The sequence below is a fragment of the Tetrao urogallus genome (assembly GCF_951394365.1).
Source record: "Tetrao urogallus genome assembly, chromosome: 3".
Taxonomy (NCBI): domain Eukaryota; kingdom Metazoa; phylum Chordata; class Aves; order Galliformes; family Phasianidae; genus Tetrao; species Tetrao urogallus.
The window spans coordinates 70,886,766-70,904,765 of NC_136815.1; the positions used below are offsets into that span (position 1 = coordinate 70,886,766).

Below are 18,000 nucleotides of genomic sequence, written 5' to 3' on the forward strand. Positions count from 1 at the left end.
ATTAAAAAAACAAACAAGCAAGACAATAAGGATGTCTGTTAAGCTTTGTTTTCTTGTGTTGGTTTTATCTCTGTATTTCTACTTAGAAAATAATAGAACAAAAGAGAATCAGAAGATAATCACTGCCTTGCTTCAGCTTCATCAGCCTGATGTGCAATTGATTTCTTGTGACAGAATTGATTTTAAAAATGGTTGAAACAAAACAAACAAACAAAAAAAACAACCAGAAACCTTGAAGGTCTATGGTTTTTATTTTTACATCCTCATGTTTGCGGATTGCTCCATGATCATTTAGGATACAAAATACAAGAAGACAAATTATTCATCTGACATTTAATTAAAAAATAATAGAAAAATATAAAAATAATTACTCCTTAGATTAGTCTTTTCATTAAAGTCTGCAATTTACTGTATGGCTTTGAGTTATCGCAGAGTTACAATCTTCTGTGTCTCTGGAGGCTTATTAGAGAATATATTCTTAATCCATTTAAGTGCAAAATACATAACTGTAATGCTGTGACAGATATGATTTTTGTTAAGTCCATGTATAAGGGGGGGAAGACTCCTGAGACTTTGTGAGTCAGGCCCAATGTTAGTGCTTCGGTGTAATGAGCAAAATACCTTTGATGGGATCAAAATTCATTTGTATTAGTGCAAGGAAAATGACCACGTTCTGAAAAGCTTGCCCAGGAGAGTTTAGTCTCTGGATTAGATATGGAGCATGTTTTTACTTCTAGTCATGTAAAACCCAAGAAAACCTGTGTTACAGAGTCATAGAGGTTAGAAGGGATCTTTGGAGATCATATAATCCAGCCCCTGCTAAAGCAAGAGTTGTTTTAGGTAGGTTACACAGGAAAGCATCCAAGTGGGTTCTGAGTGTCTCCAGAGGAGACTTCACAACCTTTCTCTGGGCAGCCTGTTAGTGTGCTCTGCCACCCTTGCAGTAAAGTTTTTCCTTGTGTTCATATGGAACATCCTGTCTTCCGGCTTGTGCCCATTTCCCCCTGTCCTTTCACTGGGCTCCACTAAAGAGATTCAAAGAGTCTGTGACATTTCGTTAAAGAAAAGGGTATTTATTTAAAGGAACGAAAGGTAGAAGCTTGCTCCTTCCATGACTTCTCCACCTGTACTTGGTAGCAGGTTAAGCAAAATGATCCCCTTCATGACAGGTAGAGTTAGTAACTGTTTGATATTTTCCTGTTTTCATAGCAAACCAAAGAGAGGGTGAAGTTGTTGATACAGCTGGCTGATGGCTTTTGTGAAAAAGGGCATGCTCATGCAACAGAGATTAAAAAATGTGTCACGGCAGTGGATAAAAGGTACAGAGACTTTTCTCTGCGCATGGAGAAATACAGGACCTCTTTAGAGAAAGCTCTGGGTATTTCCTCTGATTCCAATAAATCGGTAAGTGAAATTGGAGTGTGATGACTGACACACGCAAAAAATATATATGTTTGCTTCCTTTTGATTTAGCTGTAGTTTTCTCCTGTCTCCTTCCTTAACCAATTCTTCCTTTCTTTCATGAAGAGCAAAAGCTTGCAGCTGGATATAATCCCAGCCAGTGTCCCTGGGTCAGAAGTGAAACTGCGTGATGCTGCTCATGAGCTTAATGAAGAAAAACGAAAATCTGCCCGCAGGAAAGAGTAATGAATTTATTTATTTTTAATAACTGAGAGTGCATAAATCAATCCTGATAATGAATCAACTGTCATGGCTTGTCTGGAAGCTTAGAAATTGGATAAAAAGTAAAAGAGAGTAATACTATTCAGTAGCTCCTAGTGCTTTTCATTCACATGCTCATTCTTATAGGAATTTTTAGCATGTCTGAATCTCAGACTTTCAAAGCCATCCTAGACTTGTGTTAACCTGCTTTTTTTCTTTTTTAGAAATAATGTGAAATAAATGTGTAAGGAGAGGAAAGAGAATAAGCACCTAAGAAAACTTACATCTTTTTCCCCGTTTCTTTTTGCACTGGTTACTAATGCAAGAGTGCTATCTCTCATGTTTCCTTCATGTCTTTTTTCTCATAGCATTTCAGTTCTCAGACTTTCTTAGAGCAGTGGAAAAAGCAAAAGCTGATGAGAAATGTGTATTCTGGTTATTATGTATTCAAAACAATTATACAGATTGAGATTTGATTAGTCTTTCTGTTGTCACCTAAGGTTTATTATGGCTGAGCTGATTCAGACAGAAAAGGCTTACGTAAGAGACCTCCGAGAATGCATGGATGTAAGTTTTCTTTCTCAATGATCTTTGAAGACAAGATTCAATCTGTTGCTTTCTACTTCTTTCTGATTTTTAAAAACAAATATTTAGTTTGTTGTCATAAGACCCAATTAACTATTTTTTCAGCTATTATGAAGAAGCCTAAAATTACAGCTTGATATCAGCCACTTCAGAATTTATTCTATATGTTTTGCTTCTGTCAATACTGTTTGTCTTTTTTTTTTTTTTTTTTTTTTTTTTTTTTTGAGAGGAGAGAAAAGGGAGTGGTTTAATTTATGTGCTTTGCTTGCAAGTGAGGACAGCTTGTGTTAATTCTCTTATTATGTGTATCACATGTTCTGCTACTCACTGACTTTTTGAATAGAAATTCAGGGAGATTCCATGGAAAGGTGCCCAGTGATTGTTATGCTCAAGCTAGTAATGATCAGTGTTAGCTGTTACACACAACATGAACTTCTAGACTGGAGACATGACCTTGATAAGCAATATCCTGAAGCACTAGAGGTTGTCAAGAGCACTATGCATCTTAAATGATGGAGTTTCAAGCACTGTATTAAATTGTCAGTTTTAGAACTTAAGTTTTCCTGTCAAAATCGCAAGGTCTGTGTGACACAACAGACAGTGTCACAACTGCTTTTGATGCTGCTGCATGATCTTTGCCAATTTCTCTCTGTGAATGCATGCTTACAGATACCTGAGTGCTTCTGTTCAGCATTCTAATGACCTTTCATGCATCTTTTTTGTTCTGGGCAGACGTATCTATGGGAAATGACAAGTGGAGTTGAAGAGATCCCACCTGGTATTGTAAACAAAGAGCATATTATCTTTGGAAACATGCAGGAAATCTATGAGTTCCACAATAAGTGAGTGACTTATCTCTCATTTCCATTTCACTAGTAAATCCACATGATGACCTAAGGGATTTCCTAATGAAAATATTGTGCATATGAATAATGGACTCTTTGCCATCAAAAATCTGAAAGATTTCTCCTCACATGGCTAAATTGTTTCATTTGTTCCTTTTTGCAGCTTGACATACACCATTAGAAACTCTCTTTTTCAATCTCAGACATCTTTGAGCTTTTAAGAAATTATTAGGGTGCGTTAAAATACTGCTGTAGGTTTTTCAGTTGTCACAAAGAGATGGAAATCACTAAACTCAACAAAATAGAGATATTGCACAAACATCAGTATCTTTAGTTAATGTGAGCATTCAAAAATAATATAACCTTTTATTTCTCTTGACATGAAGACTAAACTTTTCCTGAAACTCAGAAAGTAGGAAACCTTCTAGATGGGGAACTACGTTCAATTTTGTGTACTGCAAGTATGTGCTGAAGCAATTTCTGATCTTTGCATCAGAACTTGTATTGAATTGCTTTATATTAGTTCTTATATTGCACGTTTGTCACCTATTCCTTTCTTCCTGTGTTATCTCATGCTGTTAGTATGAATTAGAGTAAGTTTTCTGTCTTCATTCACAGACAATAGATCAATATCAGTTGCTCTAATGAAAATATTTCATGTGTCTTACACTGTATTTTTTTTCTCTACCGATAGTATATTCCTCAAGGAGCTTGAAAAATATGAACAGTTACCAGAAGATGTTGGACACTGCTTTGTGACATGGGTAATGTACTCAGAGTTGCATTTAGAAATAATAACGGAGATAGGAAGAAGGGAGGGGTGGATAATAGATCTCAAATATCTTTGTATCTTGAGTCTCTGTAAAAGTAACTATTCTTTGAAATTTGAGTAAAATTTTGTGTATCTTTAACTGAAAAATAATTATGGTATGGTTCTCCAATACCTGTGCTTTGCTGCTCTGAAAGTTTACGTGGGTTGCCTAAACCTGCATGTGGGTTTTTTGTTTAGTTCAGTATCTTTTTATTAGCTATGTATTACCTACTTTCACATACGTTACTGTTGCTTTCAGTCTCATTTTTCTGATACATTTTATTGTGCTGCCAGACTTGAAAAATAATTCTATGTCACTTAGTTTCTTGAGACAGAAGATACGTTCTTTGACAACTGTAGAAAACGTTTTTGAGACAGAAGTTATGCTCTGTGATAACCTGTATAAATTTTCATTTTGATCTGCAGGCAGACAAGTTCCAAATGTATGTTACTTACTGCAAAAATAAGCCAGATTCTACCCAGCTAATATTAGAACATGCAGGAGCATACTTTGATGTAAGTACTTTATGTCCATCTTAAAAATATGTCTTCCTATTTTGAATAATGTACCTATATTTATTTATGTCAAGTGCCTTATTTCTTAAGAATATGCAAGCTTCCTGTTACTAATAATGCAATTTACTGTCAACTTAAGAAAGTCAATTATATCCCTTACTCCATTAATTTATATTCCTCAATTGGTCTCTTAAATCAGTCAAATCAGTGTTAGAAGTCACTGTTATATCACAACAGTTCAGAAGTGTAAGCAGGTTTGGGCAGCAGCAGCCAAAACATAAATCTCCAGTTTCTCAAGCACATTCTGTAAATCTTAGCATTTTAATTTGCTTAGGTTGCATTGTACAAAATAAAAATGACAGTCTTTGTTACATTTCTTGGGGCAGCTTTAACTTGTAATTGATTGCAGTGGTAATTCAGTTGACTTGCACTGTTTATAGCTGCTAAACCAACCATTGCTCTTTCGATCCCCAAAGTTATTTGGTCTACATGTAACATTCCACTTAAGAGAAGACCAAAATGTAGCAGCTGTTTGAGCTTTTAGATAATTTTGGCTGCTTTGAAGGATGTGTTGGTATGGTTGAAAGTACATCTATAGGTGATTCAACTATGTTGCTCTCTATTCATTTTGTTTCCACCTTTCCTGTGCTGAGCTACTAGTAGTGACAGCAACATTTTTTTAGTATTTTTTATAAAAGCAGAGTGGGGGACATTTGAGTAATAATATCACTGAAGTTCTTTCTGTTAATTTCAAGTCTGTCACTAGGGTGATAGAAATTCTAAAGGTAAAGTCCTTCTGTGAAGCCTCTCTTAAGTTTTCAGTCACTGTACAAGAACCAATGGGCTACATGAAAACAGGCAGATATGACCAAAAGATTTCAAGAAAAAACTTAGTAAATGCTACTTTAAGAATCAATAAGGGGCTCTGATTAATTTGTATTAGAAATTTATTCTTGCTACCATTTTTGATGCAATCTCCTTTGATCCCTGTATTTTACTATTGTATCCAGGGCTCTCAATTTTCTAATCCATTTCAGGTGGAATAGAAAAGTGAAGGCCTGACTGTATACAGGTAAATTCAAGGAGTTGCATTGAAATTCCCATCTTGAGAATTTCTGATACTGTGATCATGGTTAAAAAGCATATAGCTACGGTGCATCAACCTGCTGTTTGAAATGGTGTGGTTAAAATGCATACACTACTGTAATAAATGGCAAATGCTGGCCTTGAAATTCAACCATGATTGGTATTTGAAATCTGTAATTCTTCCCTGTAATTATGACGTGATTATATTTTCCTCCTTTAGCTTATTGGATGACTTGTTTGTTTGCTTTTAAGTGGCTCCGCTTTCTTTTCAGTCTCTTGTGTAACCTCTTTCCTTTGGTTAGAAAATGTTACTTCTTGCTCCCCCTTGTGGCTCTGTAACAGCTCTTGGGGAAATACACTCCATAACTATCAGTTGATTTAGCAGATGATGCCAAGAACCTTATTCCTCAGCCTGTATGCAAAAGTCCTCACTTTTCCCTGGAACACTGAGTTGGTTTTTTTTTTTTTTTTTTCTTTTCTCTCCTGAAGGTAAAGTAACAAGAATTATAGATCTAACTTAATAAAATTGTTGCCACTTGTTCGATGTCTCTCATCACTGCTATTTGAATTTAGGTCTGTTGAAACATTTTACAGTTGTACCCTTGGATGTGTTTATACAAAGTGAGCAGGCAAATGCACAGTCAGATCACTTGCTGTGGCTGGAATGTATTGTCATCTTGTCGTTTATTTATTTATTTACTTACTTCTTGCTAAAATAGAAATGTTGGCTGATGTCTGCCACATAGCTTTCAGAACAGGCTTGAATCTGCTTGTGGGTATTCACAAGTCCTCAAATGCTTGCTATTTGTGTAGGAGATACAACAGCGACATGGACTGGCCAACTCTATCTCTTCTTACCTTATCAAACCTGTCCAGAGGATAACAAAATATCAGCTTCTTTTAAAGGTCAGTACTAATTCAAACTTCTTTCGGAGATTCTGCTGCTCGTAAGCAAGCAAAGCTCTTTCTGAAATCAAAAAGGCTTTTTTACTCTTCTCTCTGAGACTACAGCATCCTGAGCAGGCATACTTCTAAAAACACTGAAAATGAAAGAAAGCATAAATAAGAAACTTCTGGTCCAGATTTCTGTAAATAAAAGATAAAAAGATAACTCTCTGTTAATGTATACTTAGAAAATATCTTCAGCATTTCTGGAGCAAACAAGTAATTAATAGCTGCATAAACAGGTGTATTTTTTTAATGGTTTCTGAAACAAATTTTCTACAAACCATTAGCTGTGTTTATGGTACAAACTACTGTAAAATACTGGTATGTACGTGTATCAAATACTTGCACAACATTTGTTACTTCTAATGTTCCCAGTGATGTCAAGTTGGAAATGGATCTACTGTTTTAGTTGAAACTATTGTCTGTTCTCCCATTGCAAAAAAAAGATGCAGCTTGATTAAGTTAGAACTTATAGAGATAGGCTGTCATGTTTTAGAAGTTTTGGGGACTGATTTCAACAGCTGTTGAATCTAAATATGTCTTAGGTGATGCAGTATTGAAGGGACAGGATAGACTGATTTCACCAGTCTTTTCAGAGCCAGATGGCTTCTCTGCATAGTAAAATGGATATAAATTTGATGAATGCTGGATTTTCTTTTCTTCTACAAGATAAGAGGTGTGAAACATGAAAGGATGAAGAGCCCAAATCCTGAATGATGGCAGAACATTTCCAGTTTCAGAAATTCTGTTTATATGTCCGCATAATATTGGAGCTACCAATCTTCTGCCTCTCGAAGAGGACATTCAGTTGTACTTCTCTGCTATTTTGTCATCCAAAACTTAAGTGCAGCATTGTTCTGTTTTGCTGCAGTGATGGATGATATTGGTAGTTAAGTGGAAATAGGCAATTATGGAATTATGAAGTAGGAATCACTTGGCTTTCTCATTAAAAAGGAATTTAAACTTGAATGAATTAAGAATAGCAGAAGAAAATAATACGTTCTTTTAGTCATGCAAGCTACAATTTATCTTGATACCATTCAAAAACTTGAAGAATGTGAGGAAATTTGAATATCAGCTCCTGTATCATGAATGAGCACTGAACTGCATCGCCTTAAATTCCATTGCAACATTTCAGCACATTCTCTTCTCTAACTTCTGTCCCTAATTTAATAGTTGTTTGTATACAAACTTTTTTTGTCTCTAAGAGGCTTTCAGCTGTTTGAAGACAGAGTAGAGTACATCATTGAATATTGGAAATGAAACAAAGTAAATCCTTTAATTAGCAGTAATACAGATCAGGTATTTGATGCAATGAAGTGAAGGTTACATACAGATACATTTATTCTCTCGCATTTTCCACCAACTTCATGAGTAGGGACCTGCACTGTTCTGGATCTTGACATAGTGCTACATCCAATAGCTCCATCTGTGCTTACAGGAAAAAAAAAGTCCTTAATGTGTTTTCTAAAGATTTATTATTAATCAAATTATTTAAATTAGAGGTGTTTAGGCAGAAGTTTAGGTTGCTCTACAAAGAACAGATACTGATAAGTACAAAATATGCTATCGCGTCATTGGAGGAATAAGTTTAAAATAGATTTTACATTCTACAATGTTTCTTTGCGTGTTAGAAGTAGCATTGTTGTACTAATATAGAAAGAGGATGCTCATGTCTGCTTATCTTTTGCAGGAGTTGCTCACATGCTGTGAAGAGGGTAAAGGTGAGATTAAGGATGGCCTGGAGGTGATGCTTAGTGTGCCAAAGCGAGCCAATGATGCCATGCACCTCAGTATGTTGGAAGGTAGGATTAAAGTCTTCTAACTCAGTCATATATAATAACTTTTTATGTTACTGTATATCGAGGAAATCTGAAGAACATGAGGACTTTTCATCTCTGTGTTTGTATTTTATATGCCTTTTATTTGGAGGTAAATAAAATGCAGACTTACTGAAGAAAATAAATTGTTGGACAATGTATAGAGGTTGTTAGTTTTTTAAAAATGTTCTTTCATCCTACTCAACATCTCTGCCACTGCAGAATTGAAAAATATGTAGAGTAATAAAAGTTTTCTACCAGTCTACTAAATTAATGGTCGGATTTAACTTCGGCTAAATTTTCCAAGCAGTGTCCTTAACTTCTTTATAAGAAGAACATAAGTGTATTAGAGTTGATTTTTCTGATTTATGTATCAAATAATGGCCTCCAAGAAATTTGTACTTTTCACATCTGTTTGCTGCCTGTTTCTTAACAGACTTCTGGTTGAAGTGAAATGTATTTTCTGGCAGTAAAAAGTCAGTGTAAGCCAATTTAGTATGAGTCTTAGCCAGTACAGCATAATCATGTTCGTGGCAGACAGTTGATATTGGAAGTAATTGCTTCTATGTGCTGAGAACAACTTTCTGCCAAAATCCATTTTGCTGTTGGCACATTATCATGTATGACGGTACCATCATACATTTAATAATAAAACTGGGTATTTTTTTGCAAAGTAGATTTCTTTAAAGTTAAAAGCAGAGCAACTCTAGCCTGCCATTGCAGAATAAAAACTTACTGTGCTTTCAGTCAAAATTGCTTTTCTTTCTCTGTGCCTTCTTAGAGCTTGTCATAGAATTTGCAGTACCATGCAAGTTAGTATAAAACGTACCTTGATTTGACAGATGATTCTTGGTCATGTGAATGCTCTAGGTCATTACTCTTTCCTGATTTTAAACAACAGCAATATAGGTCAATCTTAAGGATCCATTCTAAATGCTTTGTTCAGGAGATGATGTTAGTAGAAATGCTGACCAGCATTGGTAATGATCTTCTAACGCAGGGAATGTGACTCTGGAGAATATCCTAATCTTTTACATAAGTTGGTTTTATAATAAATCATGCGTGTATAGTTGAGTCATTCCATGTTAAACAAATACAGTGAGTGAGCACATTTCCTCTTTGTGTCTCTGGAGGCTTTTGAATGAACATGCTGAAGCAACTTACATCTGATGCTCTCCGGACTTTTCCCTCTTTAGAACTGTAAGAACTGTTGTTCTCTTGAGAAGGATGGTTTTTCTGTTGAGACTATTGGCAAGCAGTATCTCTTCAAAATGCAGTTTTATACTGCTCAGAAGAGTATGGAAGACTAAATTCTGTTACCCTGCAGCTCTAAAACTCCATATTAACCTGGGAGAACACTGTTGCTAGAATTCATTCGTATTCTCAACCTTCATCTTTGTTATGATTAAAGATAAATAATCCAGCTCCTATTTCTTTATTGCAGAGTGGATCTGTGGCAGGCAGGTGGCAGATCTACGTGGCAACAGCTCCAGGCTGCCATCTTTTTTCATTCTCTATTGGAATATGTTTGCATGCTTGTTGCATGCACAGTAGGGAAGCTGTATCAGCAAAAGAGATGGCATTTGGGAGCCATTGTTGTCAGAATGTTATCTGTTGTGTCTTTGCAAGCTGCTCATTTTTTACAGTAGCAAAAACCTCACAAGAAAAATAATTTTCTTTGCAGGGGAAGTTTGGGAAGCCAACAGGGCTTCCATTTGCCAGCGAAATGCTGCCAGAATAGTTGATAAACTTCTTAACAGTTAGATTTCTAAATTTAGGCATAGGCTTGAGCTACAGTTTCATTTAGTTTATTACAGTGTTGGGTTTTTTTTTTTGTTTTTTTTTTAGCATTGCTTTCTTGCAAGCTGTATTTGGAAAACACAGCTTTTTTTTTTTGGAAAAATAAATAAATAAATAAATAAATTGCTTAATGAACAGTAGCTGTGCTTTTTAAACTTCTCATATTATCAACTTTTCATGCTGATATTTTCTTCTCCCTGGGTTTTTAGGCTTTGATGAAAATATAGAATCTCAGGGAGAGCTCATCCTTCAAGAATCCTTCCAAGTGTGGGACCCCAAAACTCTAATTCGAAAGGGAAGAGAGAGGCACCTTTTCCTTTTTGAGATGTCCTTGGTTTTTAGTAAAGAAGTAAAGGACTCAAGTGGAAGGAGCAAGTACATTTACAAGAGTAAACTGTTTGTAAGTATGGGAGACCAAGTAACCATATTCAGAAACCTGTCAAGATGATTATGATTATGTTCAGATCATTTAAACTTGCCTGACAAACTGGAACAATTGTAGCACGCTGCGTAAACTGAATATTCACACTTCTCTGTTTTCTCATGCTTTCGAGGACAAAAGAGTATAGGCCAAAAGCAGCTGCTGCTGAAGGCTTTATATTAATATTGGTGTGCTATAGAAAGCAGAAGGGTGGAAGGAATTTACAGAAAGCTTTTCTGTTACTAATTTACTAGTCATGTTACAGTAATAGCACTAGTTTTATTCCAGTGGGCATTCTACACATACTGGTCTGTAAATGCAAGAACTGTTTGTTATGGAAATTAATTCTAGTTTGTTTACTGAGGCTAGTTATCTCATGGTAATTGCTTTTGGTTTTTTTTTTTCTTTTACAGAATAAGAGATAGCTCTTATGGTCTAATGAAAGAATGTAAAGATGAGAATTTGTGCATTCCCTTTAAAAATAGGAAAAAAAATCCCTCTTGCATTCGTTATGTGTATGCTTTACAAGTGTAATCCACATATCTTACTGAATAACATTGGATGAGAGCAGTATTCACACTCTGTAAAATTAGCAACAATCAATTGAATTTCTCAAGCAACAGTCTCCATCAGTTTGCTCTGCATTGGTTGGGAACAAAACTAGTTTTTATGATAGACTATTAAGAACAATTACTTAACCTCTCACTCTAAAGGACTTTATTCTTCTATTGATCTGTTGGGTTATATGACCAAGTTTAGGTGATATAAATAACGAGCCTTTTCTGTCTACTTCAAGTGCATCTCCCTCTTTCTTTTCCCTTTCCCATTTCCATGTCCACACTAGCAAAGCACATTAGTTCAAAAACCTCTTTTTTCTCTATTATGCTTTGTATGTTCTGTTATTTCATTTCAAACACCTGTTGTCCTTTTTGATACAAGGTAGTTAGTACCTGTCAAAGCTGCAGCAGCTTTTGTTATCTTGTCTCCCTTTGGTTCCCTGAAGAACTTGGAATACAAAAGAAACTTCAGGTGCTGGAAGGTAGCATCAGCTGCCTCGTCATTGTATGGGAGAGGAGGCAGAGCTGCAAAGTCAGTCCCACAAGGTTGTAATGTCAGTTCATTTGGAAATGAGGGAAAAATGCAGCTTCTAATGATGTAAGAATGTTTAGCAACTATCTTTTGGAGTGAGGACTCTTGTAGTTTGAGCTGAATTTCTCACTTGTAATTTATCTGTCTATCTATCTATCTATCTATTTATTTTGGAGCAGAGTCTGTATGGATTGTTTAAATAGAAACAAATTCACGATTGTTATTCTAGTTGGAAAGCAAAAACATTTTGAATGATAATTGACTGTGAAGTTCTGACATCCAAACATTCCCAGAAACTGGTTGTTAGTGTAGTTGTCCCCAGGGAAATGACTTTTTATTTTTTTAATCCATTTCAGAGAGAATAAAATGCTATGAAGAAGAAAAGCAAAAAAATCAATAACTAATAAATGTCCCTGATAAAAATTAGCAAAGAGAAATACCAACATTTAACTTTAACCAAGCATTTCTATTGATTTTATTTAGAGTTATAAGACTTCTTTTTTTGGTCAAGTCAGAAAAGTAAAAAAAGCAAATCAATATTTAAGAATATAAGTATTATAGTATATAGCTACTTTACTGGAAAAGTGCTTAGCTTGCAGTCATTGCTTTTGAAGAGGCCTCACCACCTACCCCAGAATAAAGAATTCTCTCTGAAGCTCAGAAGTTAGACTGAAGCTTCTAAAACTCTCTTTAGATAGCAGAGCTCAGCTATTGAGAATATTAGCATCCCTTTGTGTCTGCTGACAAAAAAAAAAAAAATTACAATGGAGTCCTCACATTTTTTTTTAATTCCAGACTTCTGAATTGGGTGTCACAGAACATGTTGAAGGAGATCCCTGCAAGTTTGCTCTGTGGGTTGGAAGAACACCGACTTCAGACAACAAAATTGTTCTAAAGGTAATTTTAGCTTATATGTTTAGTGAATGTGTATAGATATATTCAGTCTTGTAGTTGTCCTTGCTTTTTAGGAGGCAACAAGTGATGATTTCTGCTACTTTGAGAGGGACAGCTGCTGACAGATAATCTTCCTTTGTATTGAATTGGCTGTGATGTACATCTAACTAAAGAGGCTTGACAGCAGAAGGGAATCTGTGTTGGCCTAGTGAAGAATTAAACAAACTTGATTTGGAAATAGGAACAAATATTTTGATCCACAGACTTGAATTTTGGAGCTCAAATCCACTAGGACAGGGCAGGTGATATCTTTTACTCTCAAGTAGCTGAGTAGCTGTTGGTGGTGGTTTGTTTTATGGCCCGCATTTTTATGGAGAAATAGAAATAGTATGGAAGATTTTAATAAGTTTATATAGCCTGCAAATTTTATAAAAGTTCTTGCCTGTGAATGGGAGTGTGTGCAATACCTTTAAATCCTGAATCTGGGGAAGTTACAGACATTAGTAGAATTCCTTGCCCAGTTAGGATAATCACTAACACCGTTTTTCATTTGGCTGTTGCATAACCTGAAGCCTACTGTTTCATTTTTAATGGTTAATTTGACATATTTTGAGGACTGTGTCAGCTGAAACTTTTCTATTTTATCTCTTAGTTGTGTTGAGATGAGTAAAAAGTTTATCCTCCCATTTACCAATTAATGCACCTACAAATAAACCCATTTTTTTTCAGATATATTTTGGTGGTTACTCAATAATGTCGCTTTAAAAGGACCACTCAAATTTATACAATTTCCTAGCGAATTCCAGACTAAAGAGAAACTCACATTAGTTTCTGTACAAGCACTTGATGAGTGCAGGAAGATAGGATTTAACATCACTGAATAATACAATATAATTTCACAGAATGTGCTTTGCTATCTGAAGTGATCTTCCCACAATAGAATGGTGAAAAGGATTTTGTTTTCAAGGATGCTCTACGTACAGTCACCTTAAATTGTTCCTGTTCTCTTCTGTCCTATTCTCTTCTCTACTTTGAGTACAGAGTATTTAGATAATCTTTATGGTATGTCAAGTTTTTCAGTGATTTTGTTGATTTTTTTGGTTCATTTTTGAAGGTAGAGTGCAGCACATGAATAATATAAGTAAATGTCATGAAAACACTAGATAAAAGATTTAACAGTGTATTTGGTTTCTTTTCCTAAATAATTTGATTGTAAAAGGAAAAGATCTTTTTCCTAGCTATTCACTGCTGCTTCAATTTTTTTTGCACCTTTACAATCATATTTTCATTTCCCCTTTTATTAAATGTTTACAGTATACTAGAAGCCAATTTGTTCGGAAGATAACAATTGAAAGAAAGAAGGGTTTACATATAATAGTTTATTTAGATCTGCACCAACGCTTATATTTAATAGTGTTTCAGTTGTAGGGTAATAAAATTAAATTGGATTCAGTAATCATATTACATATTGGGCAGCTGGATATAAAATCTTTTCTAGGATTATCTCCAAAATACAGATAGTATATTGCAGACAGTTATTGAAATGCAATCCCTAAACAAACTTTCTGCTTCCTTGTGCATTTCAAAAGTGGGAAGAATGCTGCATAAGTAGTGTTGTGGAAGTGTATGTGTCACAATGTAAGTTAATTGTTTTTTCAGTGATTGCGGGATGTTATATTAAGTTAGGCCTAGTACATGGTATGAATTTAAAAAATAAAATAAAATAAAGAATAAAAAAGCCCCACAGTATTCAGGATAGTATTACTGGAATTCCTGAAGTAAGTCAATTCACCTTGTCTATCATGTGGTGCATACAAGGCTTCAGCCTTTTTGAGCCGTTAAGTTATAAAAGAATCTGAATCTTAAATAAAATAGTTTTTAACAATATTGGTAATGTCGGCAAGCAAAAGTAGTACTGATGGTTCAAAATAAAGACAACTATCTTGAATTTCCATTTTTCTGTTCAAGTTTTCAAAAATGATTCACATAATCTTTCGTTAAGCCTTTCATTTGGTATTCATTCATTGATGATATATGTGGATTTTTCTCAGCTACAACAGTCCGTTCTGGTGTTTTTGTTTCTTTTACATATCAAAGGCATCCAGTATAGAGAATAAACAGGACTGGATTAAACACATCCGGGAAGTGATACAAGAAAGGACCATTCATCTGAAAGGAGCATTGAAAGAGCCAATCCACATCCCAAAAACAGCACCAACAACAAAACAGAAAGGAAGAAGGTAATTAATATTTTAAATAGTCAGAGATATCTGAGTACGCCATTTCAACAGCACTATTTCGTCTATTGAATTTTTAATATCTTTCAGTAAATTGGACAAAACCAAGAGTAATTGTGTCCAGTTTTGTCATATAATTGATTTCTAATTTCCTGCAATGCTACATGTGTTGAGATTTCTGTTCTGAACAGTTCCTGACTAGTGTAGGTCTGGCCATTACAGAAGGGATTTGAAACAGCAGTACAGGATAACTGTACGTTTCAGATTTTTACAATTCTGTGTGTGTGTTTCTCATACTCAGGTCCTTGGTATCCTTTGACAGAGCTTAAATGTGTGGCTGAGCAGTCTGCTTCCTAGCTTTGGATTTCTTTCTTATATGCCATAGTCCTGACTGGTTGGTTGTATTAAATTCAATGCGATGTTGTCACTGAACAAAAGAATGCCTGTAGAAAAAAGAATTAAGCGTTGAATTCTTCACCTGTGCATCAGTTATTTTGTCTAGCTTGTACCTCTTGCCACAATATTGAGGTGCCCCTTGTATAGAGTAGGATCTAACATATCAAAAATTCAGTGCTAGTGTTGTAATGAAAAAAAATGAATTATTTGCAGAGATGGCGAGGACCTGGACAGTCAGGGGGATGGTAGCAGCCAACCTGATACTATTTCAATTGCCTCTCGAACTTCACAGAACACGCTTGACAGCGATAAGGTAAGTTTCTCAGGTGCTGCTCTGTTGTGAAAGCCAATGATTCATTCCTTAGTGTGAGTTAGCATCTGAAATTAGTAATGGCAGTATGGAAGCATTCCATCTTTTACAAATAGCTGTATACAATAAAGAAAATGTACTGAATGTAGTGGGTTTGCGCGAGTGTTGTCTGCATCCAGTAGGTCATAAAAGAAATTCAGTTTATTCCATACTGAAACTGTTTCTTCTCTTTCTTCTGGCAGTTGTCTAAAGCATTGACGTAAAGTTATGTTTTGTGTAAAATTGAATGCTGTGCATAGAATTTTTCACAATATCTGCCTTAACCTTTCTGAAGTGATTGAACTAGAGGGAATGGCCTCAGATTACACCAGGAGAGGTTCAGGTTGGTATTAGGAAAAATTTCTTCTCTGAAAGAGTGGTCAGATGCTGGAACAGGCTGCCCAGGATGTGGTTGAGGCTGTTTCTTGAACACCTCCTCAAGTTTAGATGTTGATATTCAGTGGACGTGGTTCAGTGGGGCAATACTGGTGGTAGGTGGACAATTGGACTAGATCTTGGAGGTCTTTTCCAACCTTTATGATTCTGTGACTCTCTGAAAGCCTACCATCCATTTTTTGATGAACTTGAGGTTGGTGGTTCTCATGTGTTTACTTTTGTGAAGCAAAAATACTATCCAGTGTTCACCCATTAGAGAATTTTCACTTTCTGCCTGACAGCTAATGAAAATCACCATATTAAAGAGGAGTAACCCACCAGTCCAAGAGTCATATGATACCAGTACTAGTGCTTCCTTTCCTTCATCTTTGTCTGTAGATTCTGGATGGGTTGTCTCATAATGATAGCACAGATAAAGCTTCTCATGGATAGAAGAAAGATAGGCATCAGAAGAGTAAAAATTCATATATGAAACATGTGCTTATTACTTTGGAGTTGAAAGATTTCTGACAAATGAGAAGTGTTAAGACCTTGCATGGAGGTAGAGATAGCTAATTGAATAGGGGAGTGAACAAAAAGATAGAAGCTGCTTAGTAAATGACTTGAAAACACATTTTCAGATATTTGGCCTATTACCTCATCAGTAAAATGGTTCTAATAAGCTCCTTATACTACACAGATACAGAGAAATATTTTCAGAGTTCTCACAGTCTTCTGAAAGATAGTTTGTTTCCCATATTTTTGCAAGTCACTTAAATTCTTTGTTTTAATATTCGCTTGTAAAGAAGACAACAGAAAAAAAAAGGTTGTAAGTGCTTAGAGTTGCTCTTGTATTTGTCAAAAATATCTTCTGTACTGACCTGGTATATTTGTACTGAAGTCTGTCTGTAGTTTTGGTGGTTGTTTCTTCCATAGACATCTGTTGGAAAAATTGTTCCTGTGAGCAAGAAAAGTCTTTCAGTGACTCTTGTTTATCTGTTTAGTGATTTACAATAACAGTATCTATGTATTGAGAAACAGTTGAGTGTGTTTTTAGATTTGTTTAGTTTACTCCTCTGAACAGTCCCTGACTAGTGTAGATTTGGGATGATCTATCACACTCTCAAAGCCAAGACATGCTGTCTCTTATTTCCCCAACTGCTGACTAAGAGGTCAAGCTGTGTGAAAGATTTGGCTGGATTGTGCTTCAATTCCAACTGACATGGGGGAATCCATCCCTATCATTCACAACCATTGCCTCTTCTTAATTGTTTATTGTGCGCTATTTAGAGAGAAATAGCATGGATTGTCTCCTGTGGCCCTTCACAGCTGTATCTCAGGCATGATACAGGAATAACTAAGAAAGTTGGCAAAGTGAAATGTCTTCAGGATTATCTTCCAGTCTGGCATGAGGAAGAGACTTACCAACAACCTGTTCAACAGGATTTATAAGTTAAAAGGAAAAGGAATAGAAGGAAGAAAGAAGGGAGAATGTTTTTAAATATTTTCCTGACGAATTAAGTTTTAAAGTTGGTTAGTGTGATTAGTTTTGTTTTTAAAGTATATTTGAGTTTTCACAGTAGCGTGTAAAATTCTTGTTAGACTTTTCTTTGACAAGAACAGACCAAGTCATGCTTGCACTGGGCTATCTATCACTTGTGCTATGTCTTATATGTGTCCTGTCTGTGCATTATTTTTAAGTGTGTGAATTAGAATAACTTTGATTAGTTTTTCTAGTATGTGGGGCTTTTTTGTTAAACACATTAAGAGGACAATTTTTAAAAATGTTACGGAACAACAAGAGGCAGAAGACCATGAAATAAGTAGTATATGTGGGCTGAACTTCAGGTAGTCTTTCACTTCATACATTGAGAATTCATTATCTGTGGTCTTTTTGGAAGTTAAAATTTGCCATAGTTTGTTTAGTCCAAAAGCTTAATGTGTGCTTGAAAGCCTTGCAGAGATTAAACAAAACAGTTATAGTGATTTTTAGGTACTATTGATGCGGTTTGTTTGTTGGAGCAGATCTCAAGCTGAACTGGTTTTCCACACTTAGAACCATTTAAAATATCAGCTAGTGTAGCATTAGGCAAGTGACAAAAATGTTTAGCACTGAATCATTTAAGCTGTTGCTGAACATTCTTGTGTTCCAATGTCCACTATTGT

At 35.4% G+C, this 18,000-nt stretch overlaps 1 protein-coding gene across 1 annotated transcript in view; it reads left to right on the forward strand.

The window, feature by feature from the left end:
- The window catches only part of TRIO (trio Rho guanine nucleotide exchange factor), a gene marked incomplete at both ends in the record, with an annotated part of 224,759 nt that overhangs the window by 138,566 nt on the left and 68,193 nt on the right, over window positions 1-18,000 (forward strand). The window contains 12 exons of the mRNA XM_079534003.1: window positions 1,210-1,404; window positions 1,528-1,643; window positions 2,163-2,229; window positions 2,980-3,089; window positions 3,787-3,856; window positions 4,330-4,419; window positions 6,319-6,411; window positions 8,147-8,258; window positions 10,283-10,473; window positions 12,379-12,480; window positions 14,575-14,717; window positions 15,324-15,423. Coding sequence (XP_079390129.1) covers window positions 1,210-1,404; window positions 1,528-1,643; window positions 2,163-2,229; window positions 2,980-3,089; window positions 3,787-3,856; window positions 4,330-4,419; window positions 6,319-6,411; window positions 8,147-8,258; window positions 10,283-10,473; window positions 12,379-12,480; window positions 14,575-14,717; window positions 15,324-15,423 — 1,389 coding nt within the window. The remainder of the gene's footprint in view (window positions 1-1,209; window positions 1,405-1,527; window positions 1,644-2,162; window positions 2,230-2,979; window positions 3,090-3,786; window positions 3,857-4,329; window positions 4,420-6,318; window positions 6,412-8,146; window positions 8,259-10,282; window positions 10,474-12,378; window positions 12,481-14,574; window positions 14,718-15,323; window positions 15,424-18,000) is intronic.